General features: G+C 44.5%; 1 protein-coding gene across 2 annotated transcripts in view; it reads right to left on the bottom strand.

Annotated features, from left to right (window-relative positions):
• The window catches only part of SRPX (sushi repeat containing protein X-linked), a 150,356-nt gene that overhangs the window by 52,621 nt on the left and 76,244 nt on the right, over positions 1 to 21,491 (bottom strand). For both annotated transcript variants that reach the window (XM_061410446.1, XM_061410447.1), the window contains 4 exons: positions 11,932 to 12,058; positions 8,400 to 8,521; positions 7,476 to 7,655; positions 4,796 to 4,929 (listed from right to left, as the gene is read on the bottom strand). In XM_061410446.1, coding sequence (XP_061266430.1) covers positions 4,796 to 4,929; positions 7,476 to 7,655; positions 8,400 to 8,521; positions 11,932 to 12,058 — 563 coding nt within the window. The remainder of the gene's footprint in view (positions 1 to 4,795; positions 4,930 to 7,475; positions 7,656 to 8,399; positions 8,522 to 11,931; positions 12,059 to 21,491) is intronic.

Here is a 21,491-nt window from a genome sequence, read left to right as displayed (position 1 = left end):
CTTCAAGAGATGAGAATACCAGACCACCTGACCTGCCTCCTGAGAAATCTGTATGCAGGTCAGGAAGAAACAGTTAGAACTGGACATGGAACAACAGACAAGTTCCAAATCGGGAAAGGTGTACATCAAGGCTGTATATTGTCACCCTGCTTATTTAACATATGCAGAGTACATCATGAGAAACACTGGGCTGGATGAAGTGCGAGCTGGAATCAAAACTGTGGGGAGAAATATCAATAACCTCAGATACGCAGATGACACCACCCTTATGGCAGAAAGCGAAGAACTAAAGAGCCTCTTGATGAAACTGAAAGGAGAGAGTGAAAAAGTTGGCTTACAACTCAACGTTCAGAAAAATAAGATCATGGCATCTGGTCCCATCACTTCATGGAAAATAGACGGGGAAACAATGGAAACAGTGACAGACTATTTTCAGTTCAGTCGCTCAGTCATGTCCGACTCTTTGCCACCCCATGAATCACAGCACGCCAGGCCTCCCTGTCCATCACCAACTCCCGGAGTTCACTCAGACTCACGCCCATCGAGTCAGTGATGCCATCCAGCCATCTCATCCTCTGTTGTCTCCTTCTCCTCCTGCCCCCAATCCCTCCCAGCATCAGGGTCTTTCCCAATGAGTCAGCTCTTCACATCAGGTGGCCAAAGTACTGGAGTTTCAGCTTCAACATTGGTCCTTCCAATGAATACCCAGGATTGATTGCCTTGAGGATGGACTGGTTGGATCTCCTTGCAGTCCAAGGGACTCTCAAGAGTCGTCTCCAACACCACAGTTCAAAAGCATCAATTCTTTGGCGCTCAGATTTCTTCACAGTCCAACTCTCACATCCATACATGACTTTATTTTGGGGGGATCCAAAATTACCGAAGATAGTGACTGCATCCATGAAATTAAAAGATGCTTGATCCTTGGAAGAAAAGTTATGACCAACCTAGATATCATATTAAAAAGCAGAGACATTACTTTGCCAACAAAGGTCTGTGCAGTCAAAGCTTTGGTTTTTCCAGTAGTCATGTGTGGATGTGAGAGTTGGACTATAAAGAAAGCTGAGCACTGAAGAATTGATGCTTTTGAATTGTGGTGTTGGAGAAGACTCTTGAGAGTCCCTTGGACTGCAAGGAGATCCAACCAGTCCATTCTAAAGGAGATCAGTCCTGGGTGTTCTTTGGAAGGACTGATGCTGAAGCTGAAACTCCAATACTTTAGCCACCTGATATGAAGAAATGACTCATTGGAAAAGATCCTGATGCTGGGAAAGCCTGAAGGCAGGAGAAAAGAACGACAGAGGATGAGGTGGTTGGATGGCATCACCGACTCAATGGACATGAGTTTGAGTAAGCTCCGGGAGTTGGTGATGGACAGGGAAGCCTGGCGTGCTGCAGTCCATGGGGTCACAACGAGTCGAATACGACTGAGCGACTGAAGTGAACTGATGTCCTGTTGGTGGGAATGTGAATGGGTGCAGCCACTAGGGCAAACAGTAAAGCAGTGCCTCAAAAAAATTAAAAACAGAACTACCATGTGATCCAGCAAGTCTACTTCTGCATATTTATCCAAAGCAAAACACTAACTTCAAAAGATATAAGCACCCCCATGTTCTCTGCCGCATTATTTACAATAGTCAAGCTATGGAAACAACCTCAATGTCCCTTGATGGATGAATGGATGAAGAAAATGATATATATAAAATGCAATATTTGTTATTGTTTAGTCACTAAGGCTAAGACACTAAGTTGTCTGACTCTTGTGACTTCCATGGACTATAGCTCGCCAGACTCCTCTGTCCATAGGATTCTCCAGGCAAGAATACTGGAGTGCGTTGCCATTTCTTTCTCTGGGGGATGGGATCAAACCATGTCTCCTGCATTGGCAGGCAGATTCTTTACCACTGAGCCACCAGGGAAGGCCCAATAAATGTTCACTGAAATGCAAAACAAATGAGACCAGGGGAAATACCAGGCTAAAAAGGTGCATTTTATTTTTGACTGATCATTTGGAAAGGCTGCTCCTCTCTGATTTGATTTAGTTGGCAAGTCACAAATAAAAAAGATCTGTAGGTCCTTAGCAGATGGCATTCTCACTGAGTAAGCACAGCTTGGCAGCTGGAATGAGGCTGCCCCTCTTATGTGAGAAGTTCACTACCCAGACCGAGGAAGTGTATCTCTGCTGCCACAGAACGGAATGAATTCTTGCCATTTGAAACATGCATGTACCTTGAGAGCATTATGTTAAGTAAGTCAAAGAGAAAACATCATATGATCTCTCTTACATGTGCAATCTTAAAAGAAAAACCCAAAGAACTAAAACAAATTGAGCTCATGGATATAGAGAACAGATTGTCGTTTTCGAAAGTGGGGGCTGGGGCTGGGCAAAATGGGTGAAGGGTGTCAAAAGGTACAAATTTCTAGTAATAAAATGAAAAAATTATGGGGATGTAATATACAGCTTGGTGACTCTAGTTAATAAAACTATATTGTAGATTTGAGAGTAGCTAGGGGAGTGGATCCTGAAAGGTCTTATCACAAGAAAACCATTTTTAGTAACTATGTATGGTGATGGATGTTAAATGGACTACTGTTACGGTCATTTTGCAATATATGCAAATATTGGGTCATTATGTTGTCCACCTGAAACTAGTATGTTAGATGTCCACCATACCTCATTTTTTTTAAAAGAAAATGTTCCAGTCCTCTGAGCTGGTCCTTGGCAAGAACCATGACCTGCTCAACCACATGCCAGGAAGTCTTATCAGTAGCAGCAGTGGCAATAAGGAAACAAAGAAGTAATTGAAGATGAATGATGACTAAATGGGAGAAAGAAAGTTTAAACTCCTCAAGTATGAGAACACCAAGTTTTTATTACAGTTCCACGGAAATATCTCTGTATGGGGTGATAGAAGTGGGAGAAGAATGTAAAAAAAGGTAGAAATAAACATTCTTATTATTCTAACAATCACATAAGCCAATCAAACCTTTCTTTGAAGGCTCTGCTTAAAATGCCAATGTAAATATGTTGGAAGGGGGAGGTCACATATCAATACCTTGATATCAAGTATCCTAACCAACTAGTTGATTAGTAACTTAGCAAGTACTTGAAGGAGTAGGCTAGACTAGGGCAGGGGTCAGCAGACATTTTGTGTACAGGGCCAGAGAGTAAAGACTGTAGGTTCCATGGGGCTGGCTGGTCTCTGTTTTAATGGTGCCACTGTGATGCGAAAGCAGCCATAAAGAATGCACAAATGAGCAAGCCTTGGCTGCGCGTCAATACAATTTTACTTACAAGTGCCATAGTTTGCCCAACAGAGAAAAAGCAAGTTGTTTGTCTTTTTTATTTTTCCATGGAAATAAAAAGAGGTCGGGAAATGTATAGTTATGGGATACAGCCTCCAAGGCCAGTTCCCCACACGATGGAGTGTTGTGGCCTTGTGCTACCCCAAGAGCAAGCCCCTAGCTGGGACAAGGGGACATAAGGTGGAGGTCAGGTGGCAGGGATTGGAGGTAAAGACGAGATAAATTAGGTTCCTATCAAGGGAGCCCCAAACTTTTTATATGGCTCTTCAGAGTTCATGGGAAGTCCAAGTACATGTGGAGAATAAACAAAGTTTTATTATTCAATGTCTTAAAGCTGAAAGTTAAATTGTAGCCTTCAATTAAACCAAGATTGTTCTGAACATCTGGTTCTGTTTACTGTCGTGTGTGTGTATGTGTGTGTGTGCACAAGCATGCATTCAGTCATGTCTGACTCTGCAACCCCATGAACTACAGTGCGCCAGACTCTTCTGTCCATGGGATTCTCCAGGCAAGGATGCTGGAGTGGGTTGCCATTTCCTTTCCCAGGAGATCTTCCCAACCCAGGGATTGAACCTGCATCTCTTGCGTCTCCTGCATTGGCAGGCGGATTCTTTACCACTAGCACCACCTGGGTGAAACATTTCTCCCAAAATATGCAGCACCACATCTATGATCCAGCACAGCATCCCACCTCTTCAATCAGATTGGCCACTCTTATTGACAACATGCTTCAGGACAAAAATCAAGCAAGTTCTAATTCAATCCTTTCAGTTTCTGGCTTTTTTCCCCCCTCCCATAAAACATTGGTTGCCTCATTTTGTAGCTACAAAACTTACACAGCTAAGAAGGGCACATTTCCTAGAAAAGCCACCCCCCAACTCTGAAGTTCTTAGGAGTCACCTGGAGGTCTTGCTAACAGGTAGTTTCTGATCCAGTGTGTCTTGGGTGGGGCTTCAGAATTTGTATTCCTAACAAGCTCCCAGGCTGACACAGCTAATCCATGGACCACGGTTCAGAGAACCGCTTTTCTGAAAGATGCTCACCCCTCTCTGAGGAGCTCTGTGGGAGCTGGGGAAGCTCCCTGCGGTGGCATGTGGAGCCTCAGGGCCCCTGGACTCTTCTCAGTTCTTGAGTCAGCCTTCTGGGTAAATTACAGATAGATGGCCTCCCTCCCAGGCATACCCTGGCCGGGTTCAGCAAAGACAATTTGTTCTTTGGCTGAACCTGGACAACATGTCAGTTAGGCTTATTAGTGAAGACAAACAAACCTCATTATTTGGAAAACGATTGTGTTAGCTCTGGGGTGTCAATGCTAATCAGGTTATAGCCCAGACCCAGAAATGAATGGTGGGAGTTCTGAAGTGCAAGTTCCTAAAGTTCCCAGGAAATGGATTAAGAACTGAATCTAGCCTTTGCTTTTTAATGAAATGGCCAGGCCCTTCCTGTTCAGAGGCCTCCCTTCTGCCTCGGCCCTGCTGCCAGGACTCACCTGGAGCATCCCCAGCTGCAGCCGGTAGAGGAGGTTTCGGGCTGTGGGGGTGGACACAATGAACAGTCTCCTTTTCTCATAAAACTGATCCAAAAGTGCAGCTGCTGTTCTCACGCCGACATTGACATTCATGGCTGTAATCAGAAACAGTCAGGTAGGTCAGAAACCCTCTACTGCTTCCGGCTCAATACATACAGCCTGTGATGAGACACAGAAACATATGTGTAAGAAGTAAACCCCGAGGTAAAGACTCAACTAGAAGTCTTCAGTTTATTCAGGAGGTGGTCCCAAAGAGCACTCAGTTGGGGAGTGGGGATGCGTGTTAGTTTCCTCCTGCTTGTGGTCAACTCATCACCACAAACCTAGCGGCTTAACACACATTCTCTTACAATTCTGGCAGTGCGAAGTTTGGGACGGGTTTCACTGGGGTCAAGTCAGGGCTGTTCGCAGGGCTGTGCCCCCTCCCCCGCTGCCCTCAACCCACATGCCCTGGGGGAACATCTGTTTCCTTGCCTTTTTCCAGAATCTTGGCTCCTAGCTTTTCCTCCACCTTCAAAGCCAGCAGCATAGCAGCTTCCAACTTCACTCCTCTCAGAGCAGTCCCACCTCCCGCTTATTAAGGATGCTTGGGATTCCATTGAGCCCACCTGGGTAATCCACGTGCTTTTCCCCCATCTCAAAATCCTTAATTTACAACTTCAAAGGCCCCTTGGCTACGTAAAGTAATACATTCACAAGTTCTGGGATTACGAAGTGAATATGTTTGCAGGGCACTGGAGGTGGGGAGCATTACTCTCCTACCCTAGGAAATGAGACAGGGAAGTAAAGAGGGATGTTCTTTGTATTTTAATAAAATCTAAGAGCCTCAGGCACTTAGCTGTTGATGCATGTATCTGTGTCTCTATCTCTCTAAGATTAAAGGGAAAGCATGAAGATGAGAAAGTACTGCCGCCGCTGCTGCTAAGTTGCTTCAGTCATGTCTGACTCTATGCGACCCCATGGACTGCAGCCCACCAGGCTCCCCCGTCCCTGGGATTCTCCAGGCAAGAACACTGGAGTGGGTTGCCATTTCCTTCTCCAATGCATGGAAGTGAAAAGTGAAATTTCTCAGTCATGTCCGACTTAGCGACCCTATGGACTGCAGCCTACCAGGCTCCTCTGTCCATGGGGTTTTCCAGGCAAGAGTACTGGAATGGGGTGCCATTGCCTTCTCCGGAGAAAGTACTAGGAAATGAGAAAAAGTGGAGTACAGAAATAGAAGCCATGTCCAGAATTTTCTGGCTAGTCCAAATGTCACACTATGATCACTATCCAGCCCAATTTTTGTTCCTCAGTAATAACAGCTGACAGTTATTGAAAGTTTAGTTTCATTACTGTTGCTGTTATCCAGGCTAGAATATTGGAGTGGGTTGCTATTCCCTTCTCCAGGGGATCTTCCCAACCCCGGGACCATATGCCAAGCCTTGCTCAATTCCATTGTTCAATAGATGACCTCATTTCATCCTTTCAACAGCTCCAGGAGAAGGTAGAGTATTTGCTTCCTCATTTGACATTAGGAGCAAAGATCCCGAAGGCCCAAGATCTGTGGGACTTTCCAGCTAGTGCTGCAAAGCAGGGGCTCTATCATCTGTACATAGTAGCGCACTGGCTTTGGAGAGAGGAACAAGGGTTCAGTTCAGTTCAGTCACTCAGTCGTGTCCGACTCTATGCGACCCCATGAATTGCAGCACGCCAGGCCTCCCTGTCCATCACCAACTCCCGGAGTTCACTCAAACTCATGTCCATCGAGTCAGTGATGCCATCCAGCCATCTCATCCTCTGTCATCCCCTTCTCCTCCTGCCCTCAATCCCTCCTGGCATCAGGGTCTTTTCCAATGAGTCAACTCTTCGCATGAGGTGGCCAAAGTATTAGAGTTTCAGCTTGAGCATCAGTCCTTCCAATGAACACCCAGGACTGATTTCCTTTATGATGGACTGGTTGGATCTCCTTGCAGTCCAAGGGACTCTCAAGAGTCTTCTCCAGCACCACAGTTCAAAAGCATCAATTCTTCTGTGCTCAGCTTTCTTCACAGTCCAACTCTCACATCCATACATGACCACTGGAAAAACCATAGCCTTGACTAGACGGACCTTTGTTGGCAAAGTAATGTCTCTGCTTTTTAATATGCTATCTGGGTTGGTCATAACTTTCCTTCCAAGGAGTAAGCGTCTTTTAATTTCCTGGCTGAAACTACAGATGCTTTTTTGTTTGGGTTGCACGAGGTTTTAGTGGTGGCAAGCAACTCCTCATTGTGGCATGTGGGATCTAGTTCCCTGATCTAGAACCTTGGCCCCCTGTATTGGGAGTGCAGAGTCTTAGCCATTGGACTGCCAGGGAGGTCCCAAGGGTGCAGACTTTGCTAATTCATAATGCTGCTGATTTATAATGAACCCTGGGCTCCTACCTCCAGCTTGCTCCTTAGAGGACATGTGAGATAAATCAGCAGATGAGCAGAGGTGAAGGAGGAGAGTGGGCAAGATGGGCTGCCCAGTTACTGGAGGACTGTTTTCATCCAACAGATGAATATGGCTGGCCCTGAACCTTTCTAAGTATATAGAACAAAAGGCTCCCTGTCCTGGAAACCAGAACCAAAGGGGCTTCAGGGTCTGCTGCTGGCTGGAGAGAGAGCTGCCCTCGTACCTGTGCAGGTGGGCTCAGTGCCAGACCAAGCCAGGTTGGACTGACATACTCGGGCAGAGCTCCCCTGGAGCTCGTAGCCTCCGACGCAGGAGAATTCACACACAGCCCCATAATTATCGCCGTCACTGGAGCACTTCATGTAGCCGTTCTCTGGGGCATGGAGCTTGCCGCAGCGTCTCACTGTGTGGGACACAAGCCCAGAGGGTGCTCAGTGCTGAGTGCCCCCCCTCCACCACCACAAAGCAAGCAGGGAAGGGGAGGAGTCAGAAACACCAGCTTCTACACTGGGCGGGTGTGTAGGGAGGGGCAGGTGTGGCTATCTGCCAGTGGGTGGACCTTGGGAGGGTCACTGTTCAAACCAACAAGACCACTGAGATAAACTGATTCAGCTCCCTGTGGTCTAGATGAGCAGGTTGAACCCAGAAGAGGAAGGAGTAAAGATGGCTAGTTATTAGCTACCCAAACCATGAAGCTCAAAGTAAACCTTAAAAACCTTTTTTGCCTAAAGGTTCTGGAACACCAAGAACACGGTCGGCTGGTGGGCTACCTAAGGGGCTCCTAACCTCCTTCATAGCAGGACTTATATAGGCTTTGGCTGGTCACTGAAGCCCAGGAGTGGAAAAGCTATTAAATACTATTGTTCTGGGACAGCCAGCGATGGGCTCATGTGAGATGAGCTTACTGCTGTCTTGGACTCCTTCAATCATCTGCCTGCACTCAACCTCATCTGGATTTGAATTGTAAAATTTAGGCAGTGAGGTGGCACCCTTCCCCTAGCCTCATGATCAGAGGCAAATCCAGAGCTGGCAAGTCTTCCTCTGACAATGGGCACTCACAGAAGGTTCTAGCTTGAGTCTCTGCTTCCCTTTGTTCTTAGAAAGAGAGGACAAAAAAAAAAAAAAAGCCAAGAAGCAGTCATCTTACCTCTTACTTTAACTCGAAATTGGCAAGTGCCCTTGTTCTCGGCTCTGTCATAGACTGTGTACTGGATCTTGTGGTCTCCTTCTGGAAAATGCGAGCCTGGGGGTGGGCCTTTTAGAATAACACTTAAAGGGGGAAAAAATCAGAAACACCAAAGATGATCGCTGTAGGCCCTAACAACAATCGGGCCGTGATGGCCTAAGGATCAAAGAGGACCATCATGGGTGTTTGTTGAGCACCCATTCTGTTCAAGATACAGAGACTCCAAGGGACTGCCATTAGGCCAGTTTTTTAATTCTCAAAGAAGAGAATTTCCTGAGCTTTACTTTGTTTTGGAAGTGCAGTTTGAGACCAGAAAATGGAAGTCCCCAGTTCCTGGGAAAATCAGCCTGGTTTTTCTTTTGGGGATGTAGAACAGAGGATGGGAGACGCTGAGAACCCAAAGCTCAAGTCTTCCTTCCTTTGGTCTAAGGAAGACCCGAACTGCCGCCAGATTGGGAGGATGAGGGAATTTTCTTTGAGGGAAATCATTTGAGAGGTTAGTCCCAGCAGTCACTGGCAATTTGGGCCTGCAGGGGGCGCTAGAACTTCCTTTGCTTTTTCTATCTCAGTGGAGACCTTTCCTGAGGAAAAGGCAAATTCACTGTGATTTCATGGTAATCATAATAATAACTCAAGTTATTATTATCTTTATTATTAGTTATTATTATTATCATTATTATTCTTTGTGCTGTGTGTGCTGAGTCACTCAGTCGTGTCTGACTCTTTGCGACCTCATGGACTGTAGCCCTACAGGCTCCTCTCTCTGTGGGGATTATCCAGGCAAGAATACTGGAGTGGGGTGCCATTCCCTCCTCCAGGGGATCTTCCCAACCCAGGATCGAACCCAAGTCTCCCTCATTGCAGGCAGATTCTTTACCTTCTGAGCTACCAGGGAAGCCCAGTATATAAACCTTATACATGTCTGGCGTGATTCTAGACATTATATATATATATATGTGTATACACACACACACACATATACAGTAGTTTATTTAATCCTCTCAACAACCCTATGATGTAGGCATTATTTTACCCATTTCACAGATGAGAAAACTGAGCCACCAAAAGATCAAGGAACCCACCCAAGGTCACAGAGCAAGGATGACTCCCACATCTTTCTTCTCAGTTGTCTGATAAGAATATCAGTAGGTACAATATGATCAATTGTTTTTCAATAGATAATTTCCGTTCTCTCTACACGTCTGAGGAATGAAAAGAATATTGACTGACAATGTGCATGTGAAATTCTCACTGTCACCATTGAAGAGAACCTTCCACACAGGTGGACAAGGCAGTTGTTTACAAGTATGCAGTGAGGGGTGTTACAAGAGTGTCAGACATCCCAGCATTACAGACATGTCACTTTGGGCCTTAGGTGCTTTAAGGTCCTCATCAGGAAGCACAATTTAAAAGCAGATAAACCTGAGAGGAATCAGACTTCAAACATGAGTGGCCGCTCACCTCTTGGAGACTCTCTTTCATGTGTGACATGCAAATAACAGTCATAGGGCATAAATATGGAGCTCACAGGAAGCACCTGTCTCAGCACCTGACACTAGAACCTTCCCCCCACCCCAGAAGGGGACTACAGAACAGAAGCTTGCAAAAGACATGAGGAAAAGAAGAGAAATGCCAGAGAAGCAAGGAGGCCAAGCAAGAGCTGCAAAAGGGGAAAAGACAGCCTTCTCTGAACTCATTCTGCTCCACAGCTCTGATGGCCCTGGGCTGTAGAATTTAGGAAGCCAACAGCTGCTCTGAACAGAGGGTTGGGGTTACTAAGATGCTCTTTCAAAATGTCACATTTCTAACTGTAACACACAGATTACCCACAAAAATGCCAAGGTGAATATCCTTGCTAGATAACTAAAGTCATCTGATGACCTGATATTGTGTGTATATTATACCAGATTTCAATAGCAATCGCAGTTGTGAGAATCTAAGAATCTGTTATGGGCTAGGAGAAGGGCCAGGCATCGTGCTGGGTTCCAAAAGATTCAACAATTGTTAAAAGCCAATCCCTGACGATATCAAGGGCTTTCCAGGTGGCTCAGTGGTAAACAACCCACCTGCCTGCCAATGTAGGAGACCTGGGTTTGATCCCTGGGTCAGGAAGATCCCCTGGAGGAAGAAATGGCAACCTACTCCAATATTCTCCCTGGAGAATCTCATGGCCAGAAGAGCCTGGCAGGCTACAGTCCATGGGGTCACAAAGAGTTGGACATGACTGAGCACACACACATGATGCATGACATGGTTATAGCAACTGTGACTTATATTTTTAATCCTCATCGCCTAAAGTTTCTCCTTAAGGGGTGACATATATATGCGACAGAAAATAAATAATTTCTTAATACTCACACTTTATCTTTGAGGAATTACAAGCGGAAACATAACAAATATGATCTAAGCTAGATGGTGGGAAAAATTATCAGGCTGTCAGAACAAAATGTCCTAGGGGTAAAAGACTGAGCCTCTTCCTAGAAGAAAATGTCCTGTTATGGCTAATATTGGCTTAGAAACATTTCCTCTTGCCCAGCCTGGGTTGACAGAATTCTAGAAAGCCTTGCCCTGCTGTATGGCTCACCAGGGGTAAGTCAGAGGTGTTCTTTGTCCACAGATGGAAACTCGGCGGGGAGGCCTAATAGGACCATGTACTCTAAGGCATGGATGTGAATATGCTGACATAAAGTAGTGGCCCCCAGGGAACATGAGGGCCCATCCATAGCCACAGGGGCACAGGCGCAGCTGCTAGATTAGAACAACATGTGGCTGAACTTCACTGAAGGGAACCACCCATTTTTAAAGATTTTGGGGATGTATTTCAAACTATTTGTGCAGTTGGTCCTAGAGAAGAGGGTTGGGGTGGGGAAGAAGGACTTTTTTATTTACAAGTGGTTTAAGTGTTTAATGGTCATATATTAAAAAATTAAAAATCAAAAGTTGTGAAAGAAACAGGTGCCAAAAAAAAAGAGATTTTGGAGTTCTGCCCTAAAACATACTCCCAGAGCACAAGGGGGCGACACTGAGCTCCACCTGGGAGACATAGGTTCCCAGGGAGGCGGTGGCTTAGGAAGGCCTGGATAGGGGGCCCAGCACACAATGGCAGTGAGTCTTTCTGTGAATTAACCACTTGACTTCCTCTTCCTCCTCCTGTCCCTTTTCCTCCCTTCTCCCCACCACTCCTTCTGACTTCCTTTCTTTCCTTCAACAAACAGTTACCAAGTAGCAACTATGTGCTAGGCATGGTTCTGGGCATTAAGGATATGGCTTCAAACCTACTGTAGTTGAGACAGGCAGTAAACAGATACATAAGTGAAGAATGTAGTATGCCAGACAGTGAAGAAAAATAAAGAAATGAATGAGGTGTGGCTGAAAGAGTGCTGTACCGAGTCCAAAAGCATACACTGACCTGCAGATACACACTTCCTTATTCTTGGTAGTGAACTTCTCACATAAATGGGCAACCTCATTCCAGCTGCCAAGCTGCACTTACTCAGTGAGAATGCCATCTGCTGTGTCTCTTCCCTCGGGCGTCTCCCAAGACACTCGGACTGTCAGCTTGTTGGGTTCTGCAACGCGTTCCTTCACACTTGGACACTTGATTCTAGGAGGTTCGAGATCTGAAAATATAACCAGAATATTCTCACCATCATCAGGAAATATCAACCTGGGGTTCGACACCCAACCCACCATTAGACATGCCCGAAGCTCTGTGCTGAGTTGTGTCCGACTCTTTGTGACCCCATGGACTGTGGCTCACCAGGCTCCTCTGTCCATGAGATTTCCAAGGCAAGAATACTAAAGTGGGTTGCCATTTCCTTCTCCAGGGGATCTTCCTGACCCAGGGATTGGATCCTTGTCTGTTGTATCTCCTGCACTGGCAGGCAGGTTGTTTACCACTGCACCATCTTTGAGAGTGCCCAAAGCTCTAGGTGCTCCCTGTTTTTGAAGGGCTTCTTCACCCCTTCTGTATTTATCTTCTTTCCCTTCATCTTGCCCCTTCTTGTCTGCCGAGTTCAACTTTTTATTTTGTACTGGGATATGCATGCGTGTTCAGTCGCTTCAGTCATGTCTGACTGTTTGCAACCCTATGGACTGTAGCTCATCAGGCTCCTTTGTCCATGGGATTCTCCAGACAAGAATACTGGAGTGGGTTGCCATGCCCTCCTCCTCCAGGGGATCTTACCAACCCAGGGATCAAACCTGGTGCCTCCTGCATCTTCTGCATAGCAGGTGGGTTCTTTACCACTCAGCCACCAGGGAAGCCAGTATTGGGGTATAGCTGATTAACAGTGATTGTGATAGTTACAGATGCACAGCAGAGTGACTCAGCTATATGTGTGTGTGTGTGTACACATATATATGTACCCATTCTCCCCCAACTCCCCTCCTACCCAGGTTGCCACATCACCCTGAGCAGAGTTCCCAGTGATATGCCTGCTGAGTTTTAAAGACTGTGTGAGTACTTACCTGTGTATGGCTAAATCAGCAATCAGCTGGCCTTGCTAGTGTCTTGTAGGGTAATTTATCAGCTACAGCAACTTCTTCCCCACGCTTCCAAACTCTGCCTGTTGACTTGGCAACATAGCAGTTACCCAACTAGAAATCATTCAGCCATAGTGAGTCCTTCCTGCTTTAAAGATAGTATCATCGGATACTAGAGAAAAGTGCCTTAGGTATCATCTGCTGCTGCTGCTGCTGCTAAGTCGCTTCAGTCCTGTCTGACTAGACGGCAGCCCACCAGGCTCCCCTGTCCCTGGGATCCTCCAGGCAAGAACACTGGAGTGGGTTGCCATTTTCTTCTCCAATGCATGAAAGTGAAAAGTGAAAGTGAAAGTGAAGTCATGTCGGACTCCTAGCGACCCCATGGACTGCAGCCTCCCAGGCTCCTCTGTCCATGGGATTCACCAGGCAAGAGTACTGGAGTGGGGTGCCATTGTCTTCTCCTAGGTATCATCTAGTTGATTCAATTCAAGGCAACAAATCTTTAATGAGTACCAGCCTTCCCCAAGGCATCATTTCAGCTGCTGGGCTTGGGCATGCAAAGGCAAGAGAATCATGTTATTCTCAGAGTTGACAGTCTGTTGAGAGGATTATGTCACCATATGTGAAATATGACACAAGGTAGACAATTAACACTGCTCTAGGCTACATAAAAGTAAATGCTGTGGAGGCTTAAAGGAATTACCCAATGCTCTCATTTTACAGATCAGGAAACTGAGCATCAGACAGCATAAGTGATTTATTTAAGGCCAGGCATGAAAATAATGAGAATGTGAACTATAACCCAAATTAGAGCACTTGTCCTTAAAACAGACTTCCCTGGTGGCTCAGATGGTAAAGAATCTTCCTGAAATGCTGCAGACCCAGGTTCAATCCCTGGGTTGGGAAGATCCCCTGGAGAAGGGAATGGCAACCTACTCCAGTACTCTTGCCTGGAGAATTCCATGGATAGAGGAGCCTGGCGAGCTGCAGTCCAAGGGGTCCCAAAGAGTCAGACATGACTGAGCGACTAACACACGCACACACAAGGTGAAATCACAAGAAGGGGGAATTCAAACTTTTACAAGTTCTACTTGATGATGTTCAACAGGCAGAGAATGTATTTTTAAGAAGTCAGAGTAAATTAACATTTCGATTTGCATTATCTTACATGTCAACTGCTAATTGTTTAAATACTACTATAGCCTGAATGAAAATGAAATGTCATTTGATTCTGAATTACAAACATTTCTGAGAGACTAAATGCACCAAGTCGAATCTTCATATACTTTCTCTTGTGTCTTGTCCAATAACTCACTTTATTTAGGGTAAGAAATCATGAATAATTTGTTAAAAGTAGTGTCTTAAGCGATCCAAATTCATTTTCATTCAATGCCATGCTTCAGTGGAGTGTGAATTTACAGCCATAATATGCTAATCCTCAAGTGAATAACTATATTTTATTGAATCTAAGTCACCAATTGTGAGATGCATGCTAATTGCAGGGCTAGTAACTGAAAAAAAATATGCTTCTTAGAATTTATAGTTTATCAACGTGATGGTGAAATGAAAGCTGCTTTAAATGAGCTAGAGGTGTCTATTTTCAGTTGCTAAGATGTTAAAAAACAATCCTTTTTTTGTTTTTACTATGATAGGTGATAGAAGACATATTTTTATAGTTCAGATGAACATTTTTCAGCTTTGGGTGAATCAGAAAGATATGTATATAATACCTGCCCCCTGCTGGCCAAATGCAGTCAGCAAGCTCATAATAGAAAGCATATTTATTTTTTAAAAAATTGAAGCCAAGGGACTCCCCTGGTGGTCCATGGTTGGGATTCTGTGCTTCCACTGAAGGGGGTGCAGGTTCAATCCCTGATCAGGGGACTAGGATCCCACATGCTGCATGGCATGGGCAAAAATATTTTTTAAAAGAGGCGGGTGTGAAAATGAATTATATCTCAACTAAAAATGCTGTACTCTGGCCCAGTGGTAAAGAACCTGCCTGCCAATGCAGGAGACATGGATTTGATCCCTGGATAGGGAAGATTTCCTGGAGAAGGAAATGGCAACCCACTCTAGTATTCTTGCCTGGGAAATCCCATGGACAGTGGAGCCTGGTGGGCTACAGCCGATGGGGTTGCAAAAGAGTCAGGCATGACAGAGTGACTGAAAAACAATACTGAATCTAGAAAAAAAATTAAAGCCATAAAGGAGGGGAGGAGGAAGGGAAATAGATTTCAATATAAGATTACTTAGTGTTACCATATTACTAAGATCACTTTGTGTTACCATATTCTCTTGGAGCAACACTGTCAGAGTGAAAAGATATTCTTACCCTTTGTGTCGTGTAAACTAAACATCTAGATGATATGCTGGCTGGGTTGTTTTCCCTATAAACTAGACATATTGACACTGAGCAAACACAGCTCCAAATTAGGTTATCTGGGTGAAGAGTCTCAGCTTCCCAAAGCCAGCTTCTGACAGCTGACAATGATCAGTTGAATTTGGCCTACTTTTTCAGAAGCGGTGTTCTTCCAAACAAGAACCAAGAGGAAATAAAGCACTAACAATAATAGCTAATATTTATTTGCTGACCCTCCCCTACTTGCCCAGCCCAGGTGAGGTACCCTCCCTGCATTATTTCACTGAATTCTTGCCACCGCCCACTAGACTAAGTCTTGTTATTATCATCCCCATTTATAGTCTGGGAAGCCTTTCCTCTCTTTGGGAACTTCTTTGCAGTCTGGGATTTTAAGACATGATCACATGTTTTTAAATTATTTTAATCAGTCGAAGACTTCTGTGTGTCTGCCTACTGCTGAGCTAGTTATTTTCCTCCATCCTCTGCGTACACATTCTTTCCTGGTCATCACATCCACCTTGTCCATAAACCCTGGAAAAGCAGCAGCAGAGCGGGCTCCTGTCACATTCTCAAGCATCAGGCCCCCTTTTTCAGCTGGCCTGCACTTCAGCAGATGCTCCAGAAACTGAAGCTTATTATTACACAGCTGTGGCCATCACTGCTATTTCTACATTATTATAAATTTCCATGGATGAAATAAACAAAGTTACTATAGAAACCTGATCACAATTCCTTGTTGAGTCAGAGTGCCCGCAGGGCCAGTTACCGTGTGGCAACCTGGCAACTCTCATGAACATCCCAGCCTCTGCCCCACTCACTGGAGACATTTGACAAACTGTCCCCTGCCTCTGTGTCTAGTTTCTTCTCTGTGTATAAAATACCAGAAACAAACATGTTGCACTGTATCAACCACTGTTATCTGCAAAGCTATACTACATACTTGGGAATATTTACTATGTCTACCAGATAGATGGTGGAAATAAAAAAGAAGGTGAGGGCTTCCCTGGTGGTCCAATGGTTAAGAATTTGCCTGCCAATGCAGAAGACACAGATTTGATCACTGGTCCAGGAAGATTCCACATGCCGTGGAGCAAGTAAACCCATGTGCCACAACTGAGCCTGTGCTCCAGAGCCCAGGAGCCGCAACTACTGAAGCCCATTCACCTTAGAGCCCATGCTCTGCAACAAGAGAAGCCACCAGGATGAGAAGCCCGCGCACCACAAGTAAAGAGTATCTCCCGTTCTCTGAAACTGGAGAAAAGCCCATATATGTCCGTTCCTTTAGAAGAAAAGAAGTTTTCCTGGGCCTGTGACCCTTCAGAATAAAGATTCTATTCCAAGCCTTGTTTCAAGTTATCTATGGCCATGGGATGGGTTCCACCAGTGAGCTGTGAGAAAAAGCGACATGTGCAACTTCTGGGTTGTGCTTTAAAAAGGTATGTGTGTGTGTGTGTGTGGCAGGAGGTACTCTCCTCTTTCTTTTTCCTCCACCCTGGTTTGAATGTGTATGAAGTGGTGAGCTGTGAACAGCCATCTTCGATTGCAGATGAAAGCTGCAAGTTGAGAGTGGAAGAACAAATGAGGAGGAGGTTGGGTCTAGGACACTGCCCGGATATTTATAAGAGAATGGAAGTTCTAACTTGCTTAAAGTATTATGATTTTGGCCTTATTAATATACCTGGAAATAGGATATAAGCAACCACACCTGTTTTTTTCAAATTTGGTATGACATCTTCCAAGATGTACTTCACTAATGATTTCTAAGCTCTGATTTCTAACAAAGAATACTCTGGTGAATTTCCTGGGAAGGTGGCTACCCACAATCCCCTTATATACATGCAGTTCCTCCTACCAACAAAAGAATGGGAAAGACTAGAGTCTCTTCAAGAAAATAAGAAATATCAAGGGAACATTTCATGCAGAGATGGGCACAATAAAGGACAGAAACGGCAAAGACCTAACAGAAGCAGAAGAGATTAAGAAGAGGTAGTAAGAATACACAGAAGAACTATACAAAAAAGATCTTACTGACCCGGATATCCATGATGATGTGATCACTCACCTAGAGCCAGACATCCTGGAGTGTGAAGTCAAGTGGGCTTCGGAAGCATTACTAGAAACAAAGTTACTGGAGGTGACAGAATTCCAGCTGAGCTATTTAAAATCCTAAAAGATGATGCTATGAAAGTGCTGAACTCAATTTGTCAGCAAATTTGGAAAACTCACCAGTGGCCACAGGACTAAAAATTGTCAGATTTCATTCCAATTCCAAAGATGAACAATGCCAAAGAATATTCAAAATATTGCACAATCATGCTCATTTCACATGCTAGGCAAGGTAATGCTCAAAATACTTCAAGCTAGGCTTCAAAAGTACATGAACCAAGAACTTCCAGATGTAAGCTGGATTTAGAAAAGGCAGAGGAACCAGAGATCAAATTGCCAACATCTGTTGGATCATAGAAAAAGCAAGGGAATTCCATAAAAACATCTACTTATGTTTCATTGACTACAGAAAAGCCTTTGACTGTGTGGATCACAACAAACAGGGGAAAATTCTTAAAGAGATGAAATACCAGACCACCTTAACTGCCTCCTGATAAACCTGTATGCAGGTCAAGAAGCAACAGTTAGAAGCAAGAGGTAGAAGAACTGGACATTGAACAATGGACTGATTCCAAATTGGGAAAGGAGTACATCAAGGCTGTATATTGTCACGCTGCTTATTTAACTTATATGCAAAGTACTTCATGTGAAAGCCGGGCTGGATGAAGCACAAGCTGGCATCAAGATTGCCGGGAGAAATATCACTAACCTCAGATATGCAGATAACACCACCCTTATGGCAGAAAGTGAAGAGGAACTAAAGAGCCTCTTGATGAAGGTGAAAGAGGAGAGTAAAATATCTGACTTAAAACTCAACATTCAAAAAACTAAGATCATAGCATCCGGTCTCATCACTTCATGGCAAATAGATGGGGGAAAAAATGGAAACAGACTTAATTTTGTTGGGCTCCAAAATCACTGCGGATGGTCACTGTGGCCTCAAAATTAAAAGATGCATGCTCCTTGGAAGAAAAGCTATGACAAACCTAGGCAGCATATTAAAAAGCAGAGACATCACTTTGCCAACAAAGTTTCATCTAGTCAAAGTTATGGTTTTTTCAGTAGTCATGTACGGATGTGAGAGCTGGATCATAAAGAAGGCTGAGCGCCGAAGAATTGATGCTTTCAAACTGTGGTGTTGGAGAAGACTCTTGAGAGTCCCTTGGACTGCAAAGAGATCAAACCAGTCAATCCTAAAGGAAATCAATCCTGAATATTCATTGGAAGGACTGATGCTGAAGCTCCAATAGTTTGGCTACCTGATGCCAACAGCTGATTCATTGGAAAAGATCCTGACGCTGGGAAAGATTGAAGGCAGGAGGAGAAAGGGCAACAGAGGATGCGATGGCTGGATGGCATCACTGATGCAATAGACATGAACTTGGGCAAACTCCAGGAGATGGTGGGGGACAAGGAGGCCTGGCATGCTGCAGTCCATGGGGTTGCAAAGAGCTGGACACAACTGAGCAACTGAACAACAGTAACCTTCTACCAAGAAGTAGAGTCTGCCTCCCCTCCATTTGAATCTGTGCCTGGCTTGTAACTTACTTTGACTGACAGAATGCAAGGGAAGTGATTCTATGCCAGTCCCAGGCGTAGGCCCTTAAAGAGTCTGGCACCTTCTGTGTTTACCATCTCAGAAGCCAGCTGCCATCTAAGGAAGCCCAGTTATCTGACTTGAGAGGCCAAGTGGAGAAGGTGAGAAATGAAGGGAGAGAGAAAAAAGGGACTCAAATGTCAGCCAGCATGGTGACCTCTGAGTGAGATGCTGCACATGGGAGTGAAGCCGTCTTGGCTCCTCCAGTCCCAGACATGTGCCTTGGCCATTACTATGTGCAACAAAGGTGAGCTGTCTCCACCAAGCCCTGCCCAAATCACCAACCCAAACAGCTATGAGCCATAACATGGTTGATTGAAGCCACTAAGTTCTGGGTGGTTGGTTGTGCAGCAATAGATTACTGACACAAACATAAAATAGTTGGAGGTTGTTGATGGAGGGAAGAAGTGGTCATTTCCTGGCACAGGGAGAGAGTGACTAACCAAGGCAGAACAAATCTGGCCACTGAAAACTTCCCTCATTGCTTGCTTCCCCCAGCTAGATTGTAATCCATGTACATGTCCCTGAACAGGGTTTCCACTTCTTTGGCACCATATGAGATATTAGGAAACTTTCCCAATGGACCAAAGAGTTGAGAAGCAAAGAACTCCACAACTGGAAGTCACTATCTTCATCAGAAAGATGCCAAACTAAAAATTCATTGGAGATATACTACAGTGGTGCAATAACAGTTTACCTGTTTAATTTGTGCTAAAAATCATGCCAGGTTAAAAAGTGGAGCAGTATCTTGGACTTCCAAGGTGGTAGTGTAACCACTGGAGACTTCATGTTTCCAATGCAGGGGACACGGGTTCGATCCCTGATCACAGAGCTAGATTCTGCATGCCCTGGTTGGGCAAGTTCTACATACCATGCAGTGTGGCCAAAAAAAAAAAAAAAAGTGGAGTAGTATCTCAATCAAGCAACTTGTTGCAAAGCTGAAACTAGCTTCCTAAAAGTTTATAAATCAATGTGTATTTGTCCACCTGGGAAAAATTTTGTATGATTTCAGAGCATTTACAGCAATGCCCTGATACATTTATTCTCAGCCCCACGACGTTTGTATCCTCAACTGAATCTCTAGAAATAATACCATTCTGCCTAGCAAACTTCTTGTGGGTCACTGGGTCAACTGAGCTGTCAGATAATTGGGAAGCTGGAAAAGTAGTCCATCAATTTGCGTATCTAAAACTGCAAATTGAGATTTTTTTTTTTTTATTCCAGACTTCCGTTTGTGTTAACTCTCCAACTATTCTATTCCACAGGAAATATAAAATAAGCAGAGAGTAATTTCAGGAAGCAAGTTGGTTTGTACATGGTCTTTTGTTAAAACATCTCAATAGGGCTCCCTGTGTATCTGAAGATACTTGCTCGGTTTTCATTGTCCATGGGTTTTAAATTTACTTGAATTTTTTTTCTCTTCCTGTTAGCCTAGGGAAAAGTGTTGGTCCAAAGGAGAAGACCTGTAATTGTAACTGTCCATTGTTATATCTACATGCCAATGTAACTGGAAAGGACTAAAAATAGAAAGAAAGAAAAAAAATATACCCCAAAACAATAGCTGTTACAGTCTATGGGTTTGGTTCTTTTATATATATATATATATCATGGAAGTTGTGGCTCTCTAAATATTTTACCCTCCTGCAATTTGCAGTATGTTTTTCTTTGTCTACTACATTGACTTATTTCTATCTATATCTGTTTTTAAAATAACCATGGACATTGAGTCTACTGCCAGAGTGTAGGCTGCCTAAGAGAATGAATTTTGACTTGTGGTCCTTTCAAATTAGCCAGACCACAGAACTGACCACCTCAGCATCAAAAGCCAGCCCAGAGTTTTCTCTTCCCTCCAGATCTGAAGGAGAACTGGACGGACTTTCTTAGCACTCAGCACAGCTGGGCCTAGAGGCATTGCTCAAGGCAGTGTAGAAATCTGAGAATTCCTTGGCCACCATGTGTCAGCTCCAAAACTAGGCTGAGGCGCCGAGCTGTGCTCACAGACCCCCGAGCCCTGCCAACACACCAAGTCAATAAACTCATTTAGTAATACATTGAAAGCCAAAGAGTTCATGACATCCCTGGAGTAAAATTCACAGGGGACAAACTCCAGCTTCTCTGTCACAGAATCAAAGAAAGATTTGCCTGCTTGCTGTGTCTTATTTCTCTTGTTTTTCCTGGGAGCTCACTGATCACTGATCTCCTTTTTACCCCCCACATTGCATGCACAAATTCCCCTACCCCCAAAGATGCCTGAATCTTGCCCTGTTCCACTCTAAGATCAGTCCCTTGGAATTGGGGTTCATTTCTTAGTTTTTTCTCTCTCCCTCTGGGAAGGTTCCAGGCCCATCTGGTCCGGCTTAAGACATGCTTGTTGCTTTTTGAGAACAATCAGCAATTTCTTTCCATTGTTACGCACAATCTGGACATCTGAACACTGTGATCCCTGGAGGATTCTGCCAGTGTTTGCTCAGCAGGGAGATTTTCGAGTATCTCCTCCTCTCCT

The sequence above is a fragment of the Bos javanicus genome, chromosome X (assembly GCF_032452875.1).
Source record: "Bos javanicus breed banteng chromosome X, ARS-OSU_banteng_1.0, whole genome shotgun sequence".
Lineage (NCBI taxonomy): Eukaryota > Metazoa > Chordata > Mammalia > Artiodactyla > Bovidae > Bos > Bos javanicus.
The sequence above is the reverse complement of the archived record's forward strand: the minus strand, read 5'-3'. Positions and strand labels throughout refer to the sequence as shown.